General features: G+C 34.9%; 4 protein-coding genes across 5 annotated transcripts; 2 read left to right on the top strand and 2 right to left on the bottom strand.

Moving 5' to 3' along the window:
• Nucleotides 1–846: 846 nt before the first annotated feature.
• Not11 (CCR4-NOT transcription complex subunit 11) lies at nucleotides 847–2,906 on the bottom strand. Of its 2 annotated transcripts, XM_011146832.3 has the most exons (2): nucleotides 2,505–2,900; nucleotides 847–2,404 (listed from the first exon to the last, which is right to left on the bottom strand). In XM_011146832.3, the coding sequence occupies exons 1-2, from the start codon at nucleotides 2,548–2,550 to the stop codon at nucleotides 1,269–1,271; spliced, it is 1,182 nt and encodes a 393-aa protein (XP_011145134.2). In that variant the 5' UTR covers nucleotides 2,551–2,900; the 3' UTR covers nucleotides 847–1,268. The 2 variants fall into 2 exon arrangements, with proteins under 2 accessions (XP_011145134.2, XP_011145133.1); XM_011146831.3 differs by having other exon boundaries at nucleotides 847–2,906.
• A 591-nt stretch (nucleotides 2,907–3,497) lies between these two features.
• On the top strand, nucleotides 3,498–4,546 carry LOC112589128 (CCR4-NOT transcription complex subunit 11-like). The gene is made up of 2 exons (XM_025301234.1): nucleotides 3,498–3,713; nucleotides 3,814–4,546. The coding sequence occupies exons 1-2, from the start codon at nucleotides 3,668–3,670 to the stop codon at nucleotides 4,236–4,238; spliced, it is 471 nt and encodes a 156-aa protein (XP_025157019.1). The 5' UTR covers nucleotides 3,498–3,667; the 3' UTR covers nucleotides 4,239–4,546.
• A 2,146-nt stretch (nucleotides 4,547–6,692) lies between these two features.
• Nucleotides 6,693–9,061, top strand: pall (F-box protein pallbearer). The gene is made up of 3 exons (XM_025301248.1): nucleotides 6,693–7,007; nucleotides 7,117–7,365; nucleotides 7,674–9,061. The coding sequence occupies exons 1-3, from the start codon at nucleotides 6,834–6,836 to the stop codon at nucleotides 8,451–8,453; spliced, it is 1,203 nt and encodes a 400-aa protein (XP_025157033.1). The 5' UTR covers nucleotides 6,693–6,833; the 3' UTR covers nucleotides 8,454–9,061.
• On the bottom strand, nucleotides 7,671–16,827 carry LOC105186550 (cilia- and flagella-associated protein 91). The gene is made up of 10 exons (XM_025301246.1): nucleotides 16,549–16,827; nucleotides 16,169–16,377; nucleotides 15,709–16,057; nucleotides 15,109–15,440; nucleotides 13,623–13,844; nucleotides 13,264–13,559; nucleotides 12,939–13,182; nucleotides 12,736–12,869; nucleotides 10,660–12,569; nucleotides 7,671–7,811 (listed from the first exon to the last, which is right to left on the bottom strand). Exons 1-8 carry the CDS (start codon nucleotides 16,817–16,819, stop codon nucleotides 12,801–12,803), a joined length of 1,992 nt encoding a protein of 663 aa, XP_025157031.1. The 5' UTR covers nucleotides 16,820–16,827; the 3' UTR covers nucleotides 7,671–7,811; nucleotides 10,660–12,569; nucleotides 12,736–12,800.
• Nucleotides 16,828–17,028: the final 201 nt, after the last annotated feature.

Genomic DNA, 17,028 nt, shown 5'->3' with positions numbered 1-17,028 from the left:
TATAAACATGTATATCACTTTGCAAATGGAATCCAATGAAATACTTTGATAACAATTTATGCGTGACAATATACGTCACTCGATTAATTTATACATAAATTGGTTGTATAATTGTTTTGCATATACAATATGTGAAATATTATCTCATACTGTGACATACGTAATATTTACGAATCGCGAAGCCAATAAAGTATTGGATAACAAACAAAATGATTCGTTAAATCAAAAATACAGCAATAAGGTAAAACACCAATATCTAAAAGAATTGTTGCATAAAACAAAAAAAAAGTTATGTATATTTTAATTCTATACTTTGTGAATCCCTTTGCTGCAACGTTTCACTTTTGAATTTATAAAAAGAGATTCTCTATATTAATAAAATATTAGTAGAGGATATTAAACGAAATTGACTATATTCAGCAAAAGTCAGTATTATCAATGTTTTGTGCTGCATTTCCAACAGTTGAAACCTTCTTCTGGAGACATTTTCTGACGGTTTACAAGTGATTACACTTTTCAACATGTTATGTTTATTAAACATACTTTTAATATGCTGGAACAAATGTTTATAGCTTAATAAACATATTGGAAAAGTGTAAATCGCTAAGCGGTGTTTACGCACTGTACTCATTGCGATATTTATTATTGTAATTCGCTTCTTTTGTACTTGAAAAATGGCATACGCGATAAGTACAAACGTGTAAAAATTTTATAATTATACAATTTATTATTTACGCACATATTTCTTTTATCACGAGATTGTGTATATTATAAAATTCTCGATATAGAACATATTGTATTTGAGAATTTTAAACTAAATCACATTACTAACAATCCAAATGCATATTCCCAATACTTCATACATATTGCAAACTTTATTCATTCTATTGTATATCCAGTTTCACACATATAATCATATAGTTTCAGTAAAATTTTGATCAAGGCATGTCTGATTCAACATAATTCTTTACATGTGATTGAATTTTGAAATTTTTTTCTTTACAATTATGTTATTACATAATTATGTACAATAACACAATATACATAAAAGTAATACATAAATGTCTATTGATCAAACTATTTTATTTAAATATTTTGAAAATATTTGTGAATAATGCATAATTTAATCAAATATTGTATCGTATAAAATATGATTTACAACAAAGAACCAAATATAATCATCTTGTTCACTGATTTTAATTTTGCAATTATAACATGATTAATAAACGATTTATATCCCGCTATAAATAACCTGAATAATATTATTGTTAACACATATCTATCTTATTTTTTGTAGGTGGAGCATTAAGTCCACCTGTATCACCTGATTCAAGTTGCTTCAGAAGTCGGAATAATGCAGCAGCTTCTCTGATACGGCTAAATTCAATGCAAAATGCCTGGACTTCGATAAATAATTCTTGTACATTTATAATCTTGTTTCTTATCAAGGACTGCAGAAACACGCAAACTAGCCGTACTAGCCGGTTTTGCATGTAACGATCCTTGATAGTCTCACAGGTGGATATACAATTACTGATATACAAATGTACAAATTCTGTCGGTAAATCTACAGTAGTGGTTAATCTGTTTACAACTTCCATGGAGTGAAGAGACATCTCCATGTTTACCAATACACTGAAATACTCAGTAATCTGACTGGATTGCATTAATTTTAATAAAACTTCAATAGCAATTAGAGGGTTATTTTCAACCAAATCTGGCAACTTGCCCGGTGTGAGACCAATATGATATACTAACTTCGGATCTCTATCCAGTTCATTTACAAGATGCTGTTGTTGCTGCAGCGTCAAAACACTTTTGAAAGCTTTACCCATCAGCTTCCGAGCTTCTGCACCAGCGCAATTGGACACACACATGCTGGTATCATACTCAATTGTAAATTGAGTCAGTTCTGTGACATTGAACCAAGATAATTCATTGATGGAATGATAAAGAGGTGGTGCCAGCCGCAAAAACTCAGGATGATGACTTTGTCTGCACAAAGGTGGATCTCCAGTTGTGAGACTCTCCATCACATTTCTCTTATCAAGCTCTGTTACTTTAGATTGATCCATATCTGGCAAAATAACAGGATGTCCACACTTACTGACAGATGGTAGTTCAGAATGATGCTCTGCTAATTGCAACTGCAAATTGGTTAAATCAATAGATGGCACGGAAGCAAAATAAAATTCGTCCATAATTTGACGTGGTGTTTTTTTCATGATCTCCTTCTGATTGTATCCTATTAAATTTGCTAGTAGATTTTTCTCACAGGTTGACAGAGATGGTATATGACCTGTGTGATTGGGTAGCTTCGGAATTCCATTGCTGGTGTTTTCCTGTGGTGCCTTTAGCATTTGAACAAACACAGGGGCAAAGGGTGTGGAGGCTAATGGCTCACCTTTGTATAAATCAAACAATAATGTTAATGCTATGATGCGTTGAGGATGTTTCGGCAATAGATCGATATGTTGCAGCGATAACAACAACGTGTTTCCTACTTTGAAACGATCTTCCTTGGAGAAACTCTGGTGCAGTTGATTGCATAGATTCTCCAGGATGGTGTCCGAATGTTCCTCATTGAGAAGATCAAGTAGTTTAACTAAGTCCTTCGGAGAGAGCGTCATTCTCCTTATATGGCAAATAAGAAATTTATAATAACACAATTATTTCTTGAAAATCTTGCATTTAAGGATCTGCAGGAGCCAGAGACAAATCCAGCGCTGACTTTGGAGGCCTCGTGCGGCGAGATCGCGAACCAACACCGTGCGCACAAGCGCAAGAGCAGGAAGGTTGGGTCAAGTCAGTTTGACAAGGACGAACAATCGATCGCGCTGTCCTTGTCTTACTCACTCGGGCATTTCGCCGGCCGATACACGGCGAGAAAATGCTTTCCAGGCTTTTGGGCGAGTGAGCCAAGTGTCGCAGCGACTTACGTGCAATACCATTTTATAAATTGACCTATTTTGTCCAGCTGATGTTATACATCGCCGCCAAATTATTATAGCATGTTCCTTATATTATTCCCGAGATTCCCACAAAGCCAGATTTTGCAATCCGGCCGTCCAAAATTCAGGGTTGGGAAAGTTACTTTTTAAAAGTAACTCGTTACCGTTACTATTACTTTCGGTAAAAAGTAACTCGAGTTACTTGAATTGCAAAATCTGGCTTTGTGGGGATCTCGGGAATAATATAAGGAACATGCTATAATAATTTGGCGGCGATGTATAACATCAGCTGGACAAAATAGGTCAATTTATAAAATGGTATTGCACGTAAGTCGCTGCGACACTTGGCTCACTCGCCCAAAAGCCTGGAAAGCATTTTCTCGCCGTGTATCGGCTGGCGAAATGCCCGAGTGAGTAAGACAAGGACAGCGCGATCGATTGTTCGTCCTTGTCAAACTGACTTGACCCAACCTTCCTGCTCTTGCGCTTGTGCGCACGGTGTTGGTTCGCGATCTCGCCGCACGAGGTCTCCAAAGTCAGCGCTGGATTTGTCTCTGGTTCCTACAGATCCTTAAATGCAAGATTTTCAAGAAATAATTGTGTTATTATAAATTTCTTATTTGCCATATAAGGAGAATGACGCTCTCTCCGAAGGACTTAGTTAAACTACTTGATCTTCTCAATGAGGAACATTCGGACACCATCCTGGAGAATCTATGCAATCAATTGCACCAGAGTTTCTCCAAGGAAGATCGTTTCAAAGTAGGAAACACGTTGTTGCTATCGCTGCAACATATCGATCTATTGCCGAAACATCCTCAACGCATCATAGCATTAACATTATTGTTTGATTTATACAAAGGTGAGCCATTAGCCTCCACACCCTTTGCCCCTGTGTTTGTTCAAATGCTAAAGGCACCACAGGAAAACACCAGCAATGGAATTCCGAAGCTACCTAATCACATAGGTCATATACCATCTCTGTCAACCTGTGAGAAAAATCTACTAGCAAATTTAATAGGATACAATCAGAAGGAGATCATGAAAAAAACACCACGTCAAATTATGGACGAATTTTATTTTGCTTCCGTGCCATCTATTGATTTAACCAATTTGCAGTTGCAATTAGCAGAGCATCATTCTGAACTACCATCTGTCAGTAAATGTGGACATCCTGTTATTTTGCCAGATATGGATCAATCTAAAGTAACAGAGCTTGATAAGAGAAATATTGTTTCTTGTAAAATGGTATTCCACCTGACTCGCTGCAACTTCTGGTACGGCTGATGCTTTATTTTTATATTATAAATTTTTGACGGCCGGATTGCAAAATCTGGCTCTGTAGGGTCCTCAGGGATAGTTCAGGGAAGATGCTATAACAGTTTGGCAATTATACGTATCGTCAGCTAGGCGATATTTTGCATCTCGTAAATAATTTTTGGAGTGATTCGCTGCGATGCTTATAGCCGCAGCAAAGTACAAGTTAGAAAAAGAAAATATTTTACTGTTAATTGCACGAAAGACAAGAAAATTGGGTGAAACTAATCGGTAAAAAATTTAACTCCCTTATATTTGTACTGATCTCAAACCACCTTGTTATTTAATTTTTTTTTAATAAAACTAATAACAAGAAGGTTTCAGATAGTCACAACAAAGTACAAAGTCATTAGGACAATAAAATATTTTGTTATTTAAAACAAAAAAAAATAAATCAAATAATAAGGAGATTTGGGATAGTCGTAGTAAAATACAAAAGAGTTAAGTTTTTTAATTAGTTTCACCCAACTTTCCTGTTTTTTGTACAATTAACAGAAAAGCACTTTCTTAGCCTAATTCTTTTTTACTTTGCTGCGGCTACCGCTAATTTCCTTGTTGTTTTAATTACAAGAAAGATTAGTAAATCAAACAACTGCTATAATTCATTATTATGATAGGTTTCTTAACCTATTATGTCAATCAATTTTAATTATTCATATTTCATTTCGCAGTGCAAAGTGACAATTTTGGTTTTCACATTAGATTGCTTTGGCTAGGAAAGTAATTATAAGATTCATAAAGTACATATCTATATATTTTGCCTGATTCGTATTAATATGATTTGAAATGTAAATCACAAGTAAATAAACCACGTTCTTCTTTACTCGTCATGAGCTAATCGGATCTGATCGGATTGCTCCGAGGACACGTTTCATAAATCGAATTAGTCTAGGGAACTTTTTCTAAAGTCAGTTTATATCACTGCTTCCAATTCGATTACAAATCAGATTGCTGGAAGTAAACACCCATACAAATGGAAGTGCGTCTTTTGCAAGGTATTGAACAGGTATGTATATTAAATTTTAAGTGAAATCGTATTTATTTAGTCACTAATCACTCACTGAGCGGTTTTCTCCTCTGAATGCAATGATTGTTGACATACTTATATCATACCACGTATATTTCATTTCTCGCCTTTCGTTGTGAGTTACTGCGTAGGCGTGCTCCACAGGCAGAGCAGCAGCTCTCATCTTTCTCGAGTCGGGATGCGTTCCGAAAGTCATTAAAAAAAAGTGACAACCTTTATGTCCGACCGTACATCGGATGTCCTACAGGTCTCGATGGTTAACGAACTTCGTTATGTTGCCACTTTTAATAAAAGGCGCACAATCGCTTCGTTACAGAATCGCGGTACATCCACATCCAATTTATGTTCACGGACGTAAATCAGACATACGGACATAAATTGAACGTGAAACATACATCCATTGGATGTCTGATGCTGTCTGAGTATGTATTTTCAGTATTGGTAGTGAATTTTGGAACACAGCCAAACACCCATATTCATAGTCAGACCTTATATTTAAGACTTCTTTAAGTTTACCTTCAGATGGTCTGTAGCCAATAAAATAATCCGTGCAGCAAATAAAGATGAATATAAAGAGGCCTCAAATATAAGGCCTGACTATGAATACGGGGCAGAGCACAGACTCTGCATAACGCATAATACACAACGCATAAAGCCAGCGGCACACGGTGCTTATTTTCGTGCTGGATTGCTTGCTGGATGAAAATATTGCGTTCTGATTGGTACATTTCCGAAGATGGATGGAAATGCACTAATCAGAACGCAGTATTTTCATCCAGCAAGCAATCCAGCACAAAAACAAGCATCGTGTGTCGCTGGCTTTAGAGAATCAACCAATCAGAGTTCTTCATTTCTGTCCTGAGGAGGGAAATGAAGAAAGCTAATTGGTTTATTCTCTTATATGTTATGTATTATGTATTATGCAAAAGCCTGTGCTCTTGACCTATGGGTAAAAGTTAGGCCTTATATTTGAGATCTCCTTGAGATATCCATCTTTAGATGCTGCACGGATTATTTTATTGGCTACAGCCAATGGCCATCTGAAGATAAACTTAAGGAAGCGTTAAACATAAAGTCTGACTATAAATATAGGTGGTAATCTTGCATGCTTTCGAGAATTGAGCCTCTGATTGATTTCTTGTTTCAAGATGTATCAAAATGTATGGATGGTACAGAAAATCCGTAGTATACGCGACGTTAACTATATAGATTTTAATGCTATCATCACATTTTGAAACGTGGTTCTCTTCTGCTCCTTCATTCATTACCTGATTGGCTGCCAAATAAGTTTTTCTGAGCAGAGAGAGAGGGGGAAAGAGAGAGAGAAAGAGAGAGAGAGAGAGAGAGAGAAAGAGAGAAAGAGAAATAGAAATCCCAGAATAAAATTTTATATATATATATATATATATTTGAGCAACCGTAGGTACGCATGCTTTTGGATCATCGAGTGATACGTTATTGTTGTCAGTTGTTTATAGGTCAGTGATAAGTAAAATCATCGCAGTTAGTGCATCTCTTGCTAAGAAGAGAAAATTCTCATGGAATGGAAAAGATTGCAAGTTGATATGACTCATAAACATAAGCAGCAACATGGTTTTCCGGTTGTACAACTATCAGATGATAACACATTGAATTTAATCAATCTTCCTGATGTTGTTTTAGAAACGATCCTGTCTAACCTTACTTATGATGAAATTTCTAAAAATAGAATTGTAAGATAGTCCTTTTTTGTCATATATTTTATGACTGACATATGTATATCAATCATAAAATGTATCTCATCGTTACTTTTATTATTATTCATTGTTGCTTCTTCAACAGGTTTGCAAACAATTTGATCGTATTTGCAAGAAATTGTTGAATCGAGGTTTTAATCTTATGGAAAAGTATCATGCACAATGTCTCCGTGCCGTTAAAAGCAAATTACCAAGAAGAGAATCTGAACGAAGAAGTCATCCTCTTGCTCGCCACTGCGATATATTAACAGCAATAGAAACAAGAATTTCTATGTTATCAATGACTTTTAGCAAGTATGTAGAAACAAATGTGTGCTGCTTTATTCCAGGAAAGGTAAATAATCTGACTTGATTGCTAATAAAAATTATTATCATTGGTATGACAAGTAGACACAAACAAGTTTTTTTTTACATAACAGGCACAATTGTATTTATATATTATATATTAACAGTTCCTTGCCAAACAGTAGTAGTAGTATAATAAAACAGTAGTAGTAGTATAATAAAATATTTGTATGAACCTTGTAGTTATACATAATGTTAAGTATATATATATATATATAAATAGTTATTACATAATGTTAAATATATATAAATAGTTATTACATAATGCTAAATATACATATATATGATTATGATCAGGTAATTGATGAAATTTTTCGTGTCCTTCGATTAATCCGTGATACAAAGACACCTCCTCGAGCACATGAGATACTTCAAGAGTTGCGAGATATAAGTAGTATGGCTATGGAGCATTTTGATGAGAAAATTTTGCCAGACCTGAAGCACAACATTTGTATGGTTGGCACTGTGAATTCATATGAATTACCTGGTGGTGCTCTCATGATCTCTCATACTAGACATCCAAACAATGCTACACTGCCACATAATTTTACTTCAGAGAAACTTAATCAGAGTTTTAAGAAAATTTATGACCGTACAAAGCAAAACAAGATATCCTGTTTAACTATGAGAAATCTAATGCGCGGAATGAAACTCAGGATGAAGAGGCAAGGCTTTCAACTACGTCTGCAAAGCTTGAAATTGCAGAAGCAGGCGAAGAAGTTACATGAACAAGATACACAGTTAGCAGAGATGCGAAAGCATCTCGAGGAATGGGAACAAAAGATGGTGGATTTAACTGCAGAGTTGAGTCGGGCACGAGAAGGTACACAAAATCCTGACTCACTGGAGAGTCGCAAGCACATGGCAATTTCAAAACACATTATTAACACCGAAGTTGATACGACGTTACAAACTAATGAGTTACACTCGAAAAAGCGTAAACTCATAGTAGAAAGGAAATCATCGAGCGATGCACAGGATATTAAATTTAAAAAATTCATGTCAGATCTTCTTGCAAATAATACATTAGACAGTAGTTTTCCATCCACTTCGAATAGTTCGACTTTTTTACACTAATCAATATGTACAAGGATTTTTCAAGAACAATTTTTCATCCTGCTCTTTATATTTGTTTTCCATTTAAAATATAGAAAAATAAGCGTAGCGATTATACGTAGCGATAATGTATCGTATTACTTGAGGACGATCATAAGAAACAAATCTTACAAGGAAAAACTATTTCAATTTATATTCTACGATATCGATACAATATACATGATACAAATCGCGGCGCGGAATTAGAGAATCTCAATATTTTAATAAAAACAAATTTGGTTGAAAACCATCATTAACAAATCTTATGAGAAATGTTTATTAATTGTTTAATGTTAATAATTTAATTTAAGTTCTATTATATGATATTGATACAATCGACGACGAGAAACTAGGAAAGTCTTAATTATTTCGCACGACTGATGGGGATTTTTAAGAGAATTATCAAAAAATCTTACGACAAATATATTATTTAGTTCATTTAGTTAAGTTCTATTCCGCGATATTGACTTAAATAATGTACAAACGAACATTCTATGTAAATTTATGGCGTTTTATTATAAAATTTCTAATCATGCTATAATACTGTCGTTATAAGATATATGTAAGAGATAAACACTACATAAAGTATTTAAAAACGTTATTCCTATGTGCATTTATTAAAAATATGAAAGAAAAAAACAAACTACATGTTGTAATGAAATACTAATATACATTTCATTTAACTATATGTAGGTTGCTCTGGAAGTTTTCACAGAATTGTATAAAAATATATAATTAATTTCTGAAATTAGTTTTATAGTTTTTCAAAATACTCTTCGTTACAATTAATATATTTTTTCATTCAATGAAACCAATTATCCAAGTATTTTGTCCATTTTTCTGATGACACTTCATATATCAAATTTTCGAACGCCTCCACTGCCGTGTTTGCCATGTTAAACTTTAAACTACGTATTTTATCTTTGATGTATGGAAATAAAAAAAATTACAGGATGTCAAGTCGGATCTATAAGACGGCCAAAAATTTTCTCGTCTTCTCTGCGACGATGCGTTATGTTGATGCTAAATGATTAGCCGATTTTTGACTCGCGAGATTTTGAATTTTTTTAAACACAGCCGACAAATTATTATATACCACATTATATACAGGGTGTATAAAAAGTACCGTGACGGTGAAATATCACAAAAACTATAAGCATTTTAGAAAAAAATGTTTCAAATAAAAATTGTAGGATTTCAAAAGATCTATTTACTGACATTATGAGCTTGACCTTGGGTGGCGTCGCCAAGGTCAGGACAAGGTCACCTTGAACTTTTTAATTGGGAACCCGTATTTTTCATCACATATTCTTGTAGCTCTTCTTCAGACTTTTTCAAAATACTATAATTTTTTCTACTTTGAGTAAGCCGTTTCGAAGTTATCGAACTTTTTATGATAAGATGTCCAACCAATCAAGGCAAAATCAAAGAAGTATCCAGCTAGCCCAAGTAAGATCCTTACAAAAGCGTTTGAGAATAATGTTAATCTCTAAAAGAAAAAGTAAAGTCTAACGAATAAGCTAGGAAACAAAAAGATTTATCCAATAAACAGAAATTTGTATTAATTAGATAACAAAATCAATAATTCAATTAAGAAAAGAAAAATCATTTATCTTTTTTGTATGAAACAATGTGTATCATGTACAAGTAATGTGTTCTACTTCAAGTCAAATTCATTGCAATTGATTTGAAACGATTCGAAGATGAATTTTAGTGTTGTTATAAATTTAGTACATTAGTATTATTTTTTAATATTACATGTGTCTGAAATACAAGTCACGAAATTGCTCCAGCCGCTAGCTGGACATCTTATCATCAGAAAGCTCGAAAACTTCAAAACGGCTTACTCAAAGTGGAAAAAATTATAGTGCTTTGGAAAGATCTGAAGAAGGGCTACAAGAATATACAATAAAAAAATAGGGAGTTCCATTAAAAAAATTCAAGGTAACCTTATCTTGACCTTGACGACGTCACCCAAGGTCAAACTCATAATATCAGTAAATAGATCTTTTGAAACCCTACAATTTTTATTTGAAATATTTTTTTCTAAAATACTTAGTTTTTATGATATTTCACTGTCCCGATACTTTTTATATATTCTGCATACAGCGTCAACTGTACGACGATTTTTAAGCGTAATAGCCATATCGGCCGATTTTCCTGAAGAACGATGCAATCATTTTCTTACCAACACTTCGGCCGCATTTCACTTTTGTTGGACGTGGCTCGTCTGAGAAAACCCACATATTCAGTTGTCGCTTACTCTCCAGTTCATAGCGGTAAATCCACGATTTGTCATCTGTTATATCGTATACTGCTTTAGTCGACCGTAATTATATTTTTGCTCCATTTGACACGCCTTTTTTCTAGGCTTAAAATGTGCTATATCCAACACTTTCTGATAATCGCTGAAATAATCAAGTAGAATTGTTTTGATTTCATGATTTGAGTCATATCAGGAATGTTTTAATTTTTCTATAGGTCGTGTAATGGTCTTCCTGTAATAATTTGCACATAATATTGACGTTTTTTGGATGTTCTCTAACCATCGTGGCAAGATGACTTTCACGGAATTGATCATTGATCTCTTCGACCGCGCTTGAAATTCGGGTGGCCACTTATAAATAATTTTTTGGGATGATACTTTATCACCAAAAACTGAACAAAGACTTTCGACGTACTGTAACGAAGTTAACAATTTCTTAAAGTCGTAAAAATTATCGCACGAAAATATTTTTGTGATAAATTCATTTTATTCGAAAGCATCAACTTTGAACACGTTTCATGGTTGAACGAATGAATATTTTTTGATGTATCAAAAGACTAAGTATCATTAAACGTGTGAAATTAAAAGAACTTATCAACAATTTTGATGTGACACGATGCCTACTGTCATTTTGCGGAAAATTTTGGAGCAACCTATGTGTTAGGTGGTAAACTTAATTCCTATCGTTTTTTCGTCTACAAAATTGATTTGTTTCGAAAGGAAGATGAATGAATCTTAATCAAAGTAATTTCCTCCATTTTCTATTACTTTTTCCCATCTCTCTGGCAACAAGGCAATCCTACGACAGTAGAACGCAGTGTCAGAGGCAATCCATTCATCCACCCATTTTTGGACTTCTTCGTAACTGAAGAAGTGTGTGTCCGTAAATGCGTGTTGCATCAACCGGAAGAGATAGTAATCCGACGGTGCCAAGTCTGAAGAATATGCTGGATGCGGGAGGATTTCCCATTCAAACTCTAGAAGTGTCTGACGTGCTTCTCTCTAGAAGTGCTTCACGCTTTTCGCAACACGCGGTCGAGCGTCCTCATGCAAAAGAATGACTTTGAGTCGATTATTGGCTACGGATGGTCTTTTTTGCATCAACTCGTCACTCAGTCAACATAATTGATTTGATATCAGCCTGCTGTCGTATTGATCAGCTGTAACGGTTTCATTTGGACGCAAGAGCTCTTAATACAGCATACTCTCCTGATGCAGAGTAGGGTCTTATGCCTGTGAATATTCCTTTTCAGCATTAAAATGGTTGGCCGGAGTCTACTCATGATTTTCTCCGCTTGAGATTATCAAAATAAATCCATTTTGCATCGCCAGTCACGATACGTCACAACAAAACTCTTTTTATCTTTGCCTGGCAAGCAAAGAAGTCGTGATAGACAAACGATTCAAAATGGTATTTTCTGGCAACTCATATAGTAGCCATATATCCCTTATGAATTTTTCTCATGGCATGCAAGTGTTTTGAGACGGCCATTGGAGTAACATTTAACGCTTTCAACAACTCTAAAAGCATTTGAGCTGGATCCTCATCAAGTAATTCTTGCTGCTCAACATCTTCACATTTTTTTGGCTATCCGGAACGTTCTTTGTCTCTCATGTCAAAATCGATCTCACTGTTTCGAAAGCGTTCAAACCAAACTCTACATGTTCTTTCCGATGGAGTTTCATCACCATACACTTCGGATAATAGGCGATGCGTTTCTGCTACGGTTTTCTTGAGATCGAAGTAGTAAAGAAGCACATGTCGGAAAAACAGCTTATCGCGGTTCATTTTCAATCGATTGGAAAATCTCTTTGGCGTCGAGACATCTAACCTGTGAAGATTGAATTATTTTCAGCAATGCTAAATTACAATAAACATCTTCACCGTCGAAACTCGCCGGCGTTAGAGCCGACACCTTCTAGTAGTGTGCGGCAGGAATTAAGTTTACCACCTAATATTTTAATATAGATTTAATAAAAATAAGATTCCAATCTTACCGTGAGAAAGAGGCGTAAATTTTATTTCGAATATTATATGCATTCTCTATAGTTTGTAAATGTCTTCAATTTTTTTCGTTTTTTATCTTTGGTGATGGATCAGTCGGTGGTTCATCCATTCCGATATTATGTTCCTGGGAATGTTTACGCGGATCTTTTTATTCGTGATTAAAAAATTATATCAGCAATAAATCGACCCTTACCGTGTCATCCGCATCAATCATTTGCGTATCCTCACATTTAATAAAAGTCTCTCGATCTGTTACTCGTGACGATTTAACGCTTGATACAGTCAAAATTTTTTCGTAAATTGATTCGTGCGCATGTTGCATATAACTTTCTTGTTGATCGCGAACTTTTCTTCTTATGTCATCTTTCTCCACTTCGGATAGAACGGAATTATAAATCATATCCGTTATCAATTCTTCCTCTGCTAAGTCATCCGCACTGCAAAAACGTTACTTTTGCTAGAAAATATTCTTACAAAACTATTACTTTTCTGCGTACCAATCATTGTTTACAACTTACGTTTCTGAAGCATATTTTGACACATCATCTATTTTATCACAAAATTCTAAGATATGCTCTTTAGCTATCTTTTCAGATATCCAGTCAACGCCTTCCTCTACGATATCTTCCAAATAAGCTTCCACCGAGTCCTGATTCACTTTCACAATCTGTTTGAACATTTCATCGAATTCTCGTCGGCGATTACGCTCCATTTGCCGTGTACCAGCTTCGGCAGCTTCTCTCATGCTCCTCTCTCTTTCAGCGAGTAAAGCGAAAGCATGAGCTTTACGTTCATTCTTTAATCTCATCAATTCCTGGAGACAAAAGAGGGGATATATTTCGCGAGTTACTTCGATGAAAAAGTAGAGCGGAGTTACCTTGCTAAGGAGATCCAATATCCCGCAGATCGTCTTTCCTTCCAAAGAGTTTAGAATCTCGCACAGGCGATCCTCCTGCATAGATTTGTTCTCTTGTAGTCGCTGCGCTTCGACAGCGCATATCACTTCATCAGAAAGTTCTTGTTGATCATCCTGATCAGAGGTCTGGTTCGACTGTAATTCTTCGATCAATTTCCTACATCTATCGCGTCCTTCGTACATCTGGAAAAAAGAACATTGCATCGTCTCGAAGTTACTTAGAGCTATAGACACAAATATAATTATAGAATCAAGAATCAAGAAGTGGATATTTCAATGAATATTTCAGGTAAATTCAGATTTCCCAAGTCTTTGTACAGTCTCTACTCACAGTCAGTACTCTATGAGTATTCTATAGAGGGTGAAGAAAAAAGAGATGGAAACCCTTAAAAATCTCGAAAGATATAAGTTTTACAGAAAAGTGTTTCAGACAAAAGTTATAAGGCTCAAAACGATGTATTTACTGATCTTATCAGTTTGACTTGAGTGGCGTTGACTTATATTTTTAAACAGAAACCCCCCCATTTTTTATTATATCATCTTTTTCTATCAATTAACTTGAACAACTTTTGTCTGAAATATTGTTTTATTTACCTAATATGTTTTGAGATATTTAAGGAAAACTTGATGACTTTTTTAATACTTAACTTACGATATCTCGCTAATTATTTGTCAGAAGGAAAAATGGTACTAAACTTTTTTACTCTATTTGGTCTTAAGAACATATTGTTACGATAGTCCCCTAACTTTTGTTAACTTATTGACTTTTGGAAATTTCAAAATCATCAAATTAACAAAAGTCAGGGTGCTATTGTAACAATATATTCTTGAGACCAAGTAGAGTAAAAAAGTCTAATAGCATTTTTTCTTCCGACAAATAGTTGGCGAGATATCGTAAGTTAAATATTGAAAAAGTTTCCGAGTTTTCCTTAAATATCTCAAAAAATATTAGGCAAATAAAAAATGTTTCAGACAAAAGTTGTTCAAATTAGTTGGTAGAAAAAGATGATATAATAACAAATGGGGGTTTTCGTTAAAAAAAAATAAGTTGACCTTAACCTGACCTTGGCAACGCTACTCAAGGTCAAACTGATAAGATCAGTAAATATATCGTTTTGAGCCTTATAACTTTTGTCTGAAACATTTTTCTGTTACTTATATTTTTCGAAATTTTTAAGGGTTTCCATCTTTTTTCGTCTATATAACAGAATCGTAATCCAGTTTTACCAGACACTGCACCGCTCTACCCCTAACGGTTCTCTGAATGAATATGGCGGATTCCTCTCGTTGCTTCTGTTTGCTGTCCATGCCTGATTTGCTTAATAATCGTTTTAGCTTAGTAACTTAACTTTTGTCTGAAACATTTTTCTGTTACTTATATTTTTCGAAATTTTTAAGGGTTTCCATCTTTTTTCGTCTATATAACAGAATCGTAATCCAGTTTTACCAGACACTGCACCGCTCTACCCCTAACGGTTCTCTGAATGAATATGGCGGATTCCTCTCGTTGCTTCTGTTTGCTGTCCCATGCACCTGATTTGCGAGGTGTAATCGGCAGAACCGATCGTTTATATTTACGCTTCATCAGCCGTGGAGCTTCATCTACAGATTTTACATTTAATCGAATGGCTTTCAGGTCGGAATGAAGCTGTTTTAGTGTCTCTTCTGTCCATCTCGTCTCTCTGATGCAGATATCCAGCGATTTAGACGACTCGCGTTTAATCACTTTCGGTTCTTCGATAAGTGGCAACCAACTGAGCGTTGTATCTACTTCTTCTTCTAGATATTTTAAACATGAAGTTGGATAACGATTGTACAGATGTTAATATCAATACAATTGATTGAGATCCGATAATAGAAATGAAACAAATTAAAAAAATATATACATACGGAAACAAGCAAACAAAGGGCTTTTCGGCATTAATTGCAGCTTTATCGATAGCTAATGATAATGGCATTTGTTAATCGGACAGCTACAGTAATAAAAAAATATAAAAATATTTTTCAACCAGTTTCATCATTTCATCTTCGGATCTTGTATACTGACGTTCGATATAATCTTCACTCAAAAATTGCTTCCGCAACATTTCGTGTCGTCTTCGGGCACATCTCCCGAAACGCAATTGCGGCGCGTACAAATCGAATTTGGGATCGGAATGCTGTTCGATTATATCGAGTTTGAACGGTTTTTGTCTGTCACACTGCTTTCTGCATAATTTTCGCAAGTCTCGTTCAAGATTGTGCCTGATACTATTGACTTGATTATCTCGACGTTTCCTCAGCCTGTCTTGAAGCCTGCAGAAACGGCTCTGCAGTTTCCTCTTATATACAGAATCATAATTTCGCGAGAAGTCTCTCATCAGTTTCAACCGTAAATCCATTATGAACTGGATCTCCTAGGATGATCAGGTGGTATAAGTCCTAACACTAGCAGTGTCGAATAATTAATAATGTAGCGAACGATAAATAGCTTGAATAATTTAAGTGAAATTTCTTAAAACATTCACCGACTCTCGAAAGGCCCATCTATCTACTTCTAAGGCTGTTATTATTGAATTCCGTATTTTTATATTGACTGGTGTGTCCATTGGAGGCAAAATGGCTTCCCAGGCTCTTTTCATCCGCAATCTGTTAATGACATGTACTTCATGGATGCCCGCTGGTAATCCGTGCTCCCAAGTTAAATGAGCCAACGTTAATACTTCAGGATTATGACCTGACCGAAAATTTATATGCGTACACGTATATTTCAGTTCCTTACAATATCGCAAAAAATGTTCCAAGTAAAACAAACGAGATATCTTTTACGAGAAGCGTTATATCTTCTCCACAATAGCGGAACAAGAACTCTGTAAAAGTGGATAGCGTGATGCAACGTCATTGTTACCGGGAGTAATTTTATATGGTGCTTCCCAAGGTTCAGTTTGAGCTTCGCTGTCTCTATAATCTGTTTGGGTCCCTGCATTTTTGTATAGTTCCAATTTAGAGGATACGGTATAACATTGTCTTTGTAAAATTCCGCTTAGAACTTTGCGATCCATGTAGTATGGGATGTCTGTAGTCTCTACCTTCGTCATAGTAAATGGTATCACCGGTTTCCGAAAACATTTAAATGTGTTATTGTGCACGGTGCAAACCGTCTTACTTCGTCCAGACATCCTTCTGAAAACTTAAAATTTAAATATTAATTACTTCAAATGCAGTTAGTGCAGAGTAACAAATAAAAAATATATCCAAGATCTAGAAAATAACTGTGTAATTTGTACTTCTTTAAAGATTAATCCTGATGTTCTTGATATTTTTATGATTTAAAGAAGTATCCGCATATTCTCTAAAAAGCATATATAAATATTAAAAAAATTCGATT

Source organism: Harpegnathos saltator, unplaced genomic scaffold, assembly GCF_003227715.2.
Source record: "Harpegnathos saltator strain DR-91 unplaced genomic scaffold, Hsal_v8.6 scaffold406, whole genome shotgun sequence".
NCBI lineage: Eukaryota > Metazoa > Arthropoda > Insecta > Hymenoptera > Formicidae > Harpegnathos > Harpegnathos saltator.
Note: the sequence above shows the minus strand (reverse complement) of the source record. Positions and strands in the feature narration are given on the sequence as shown.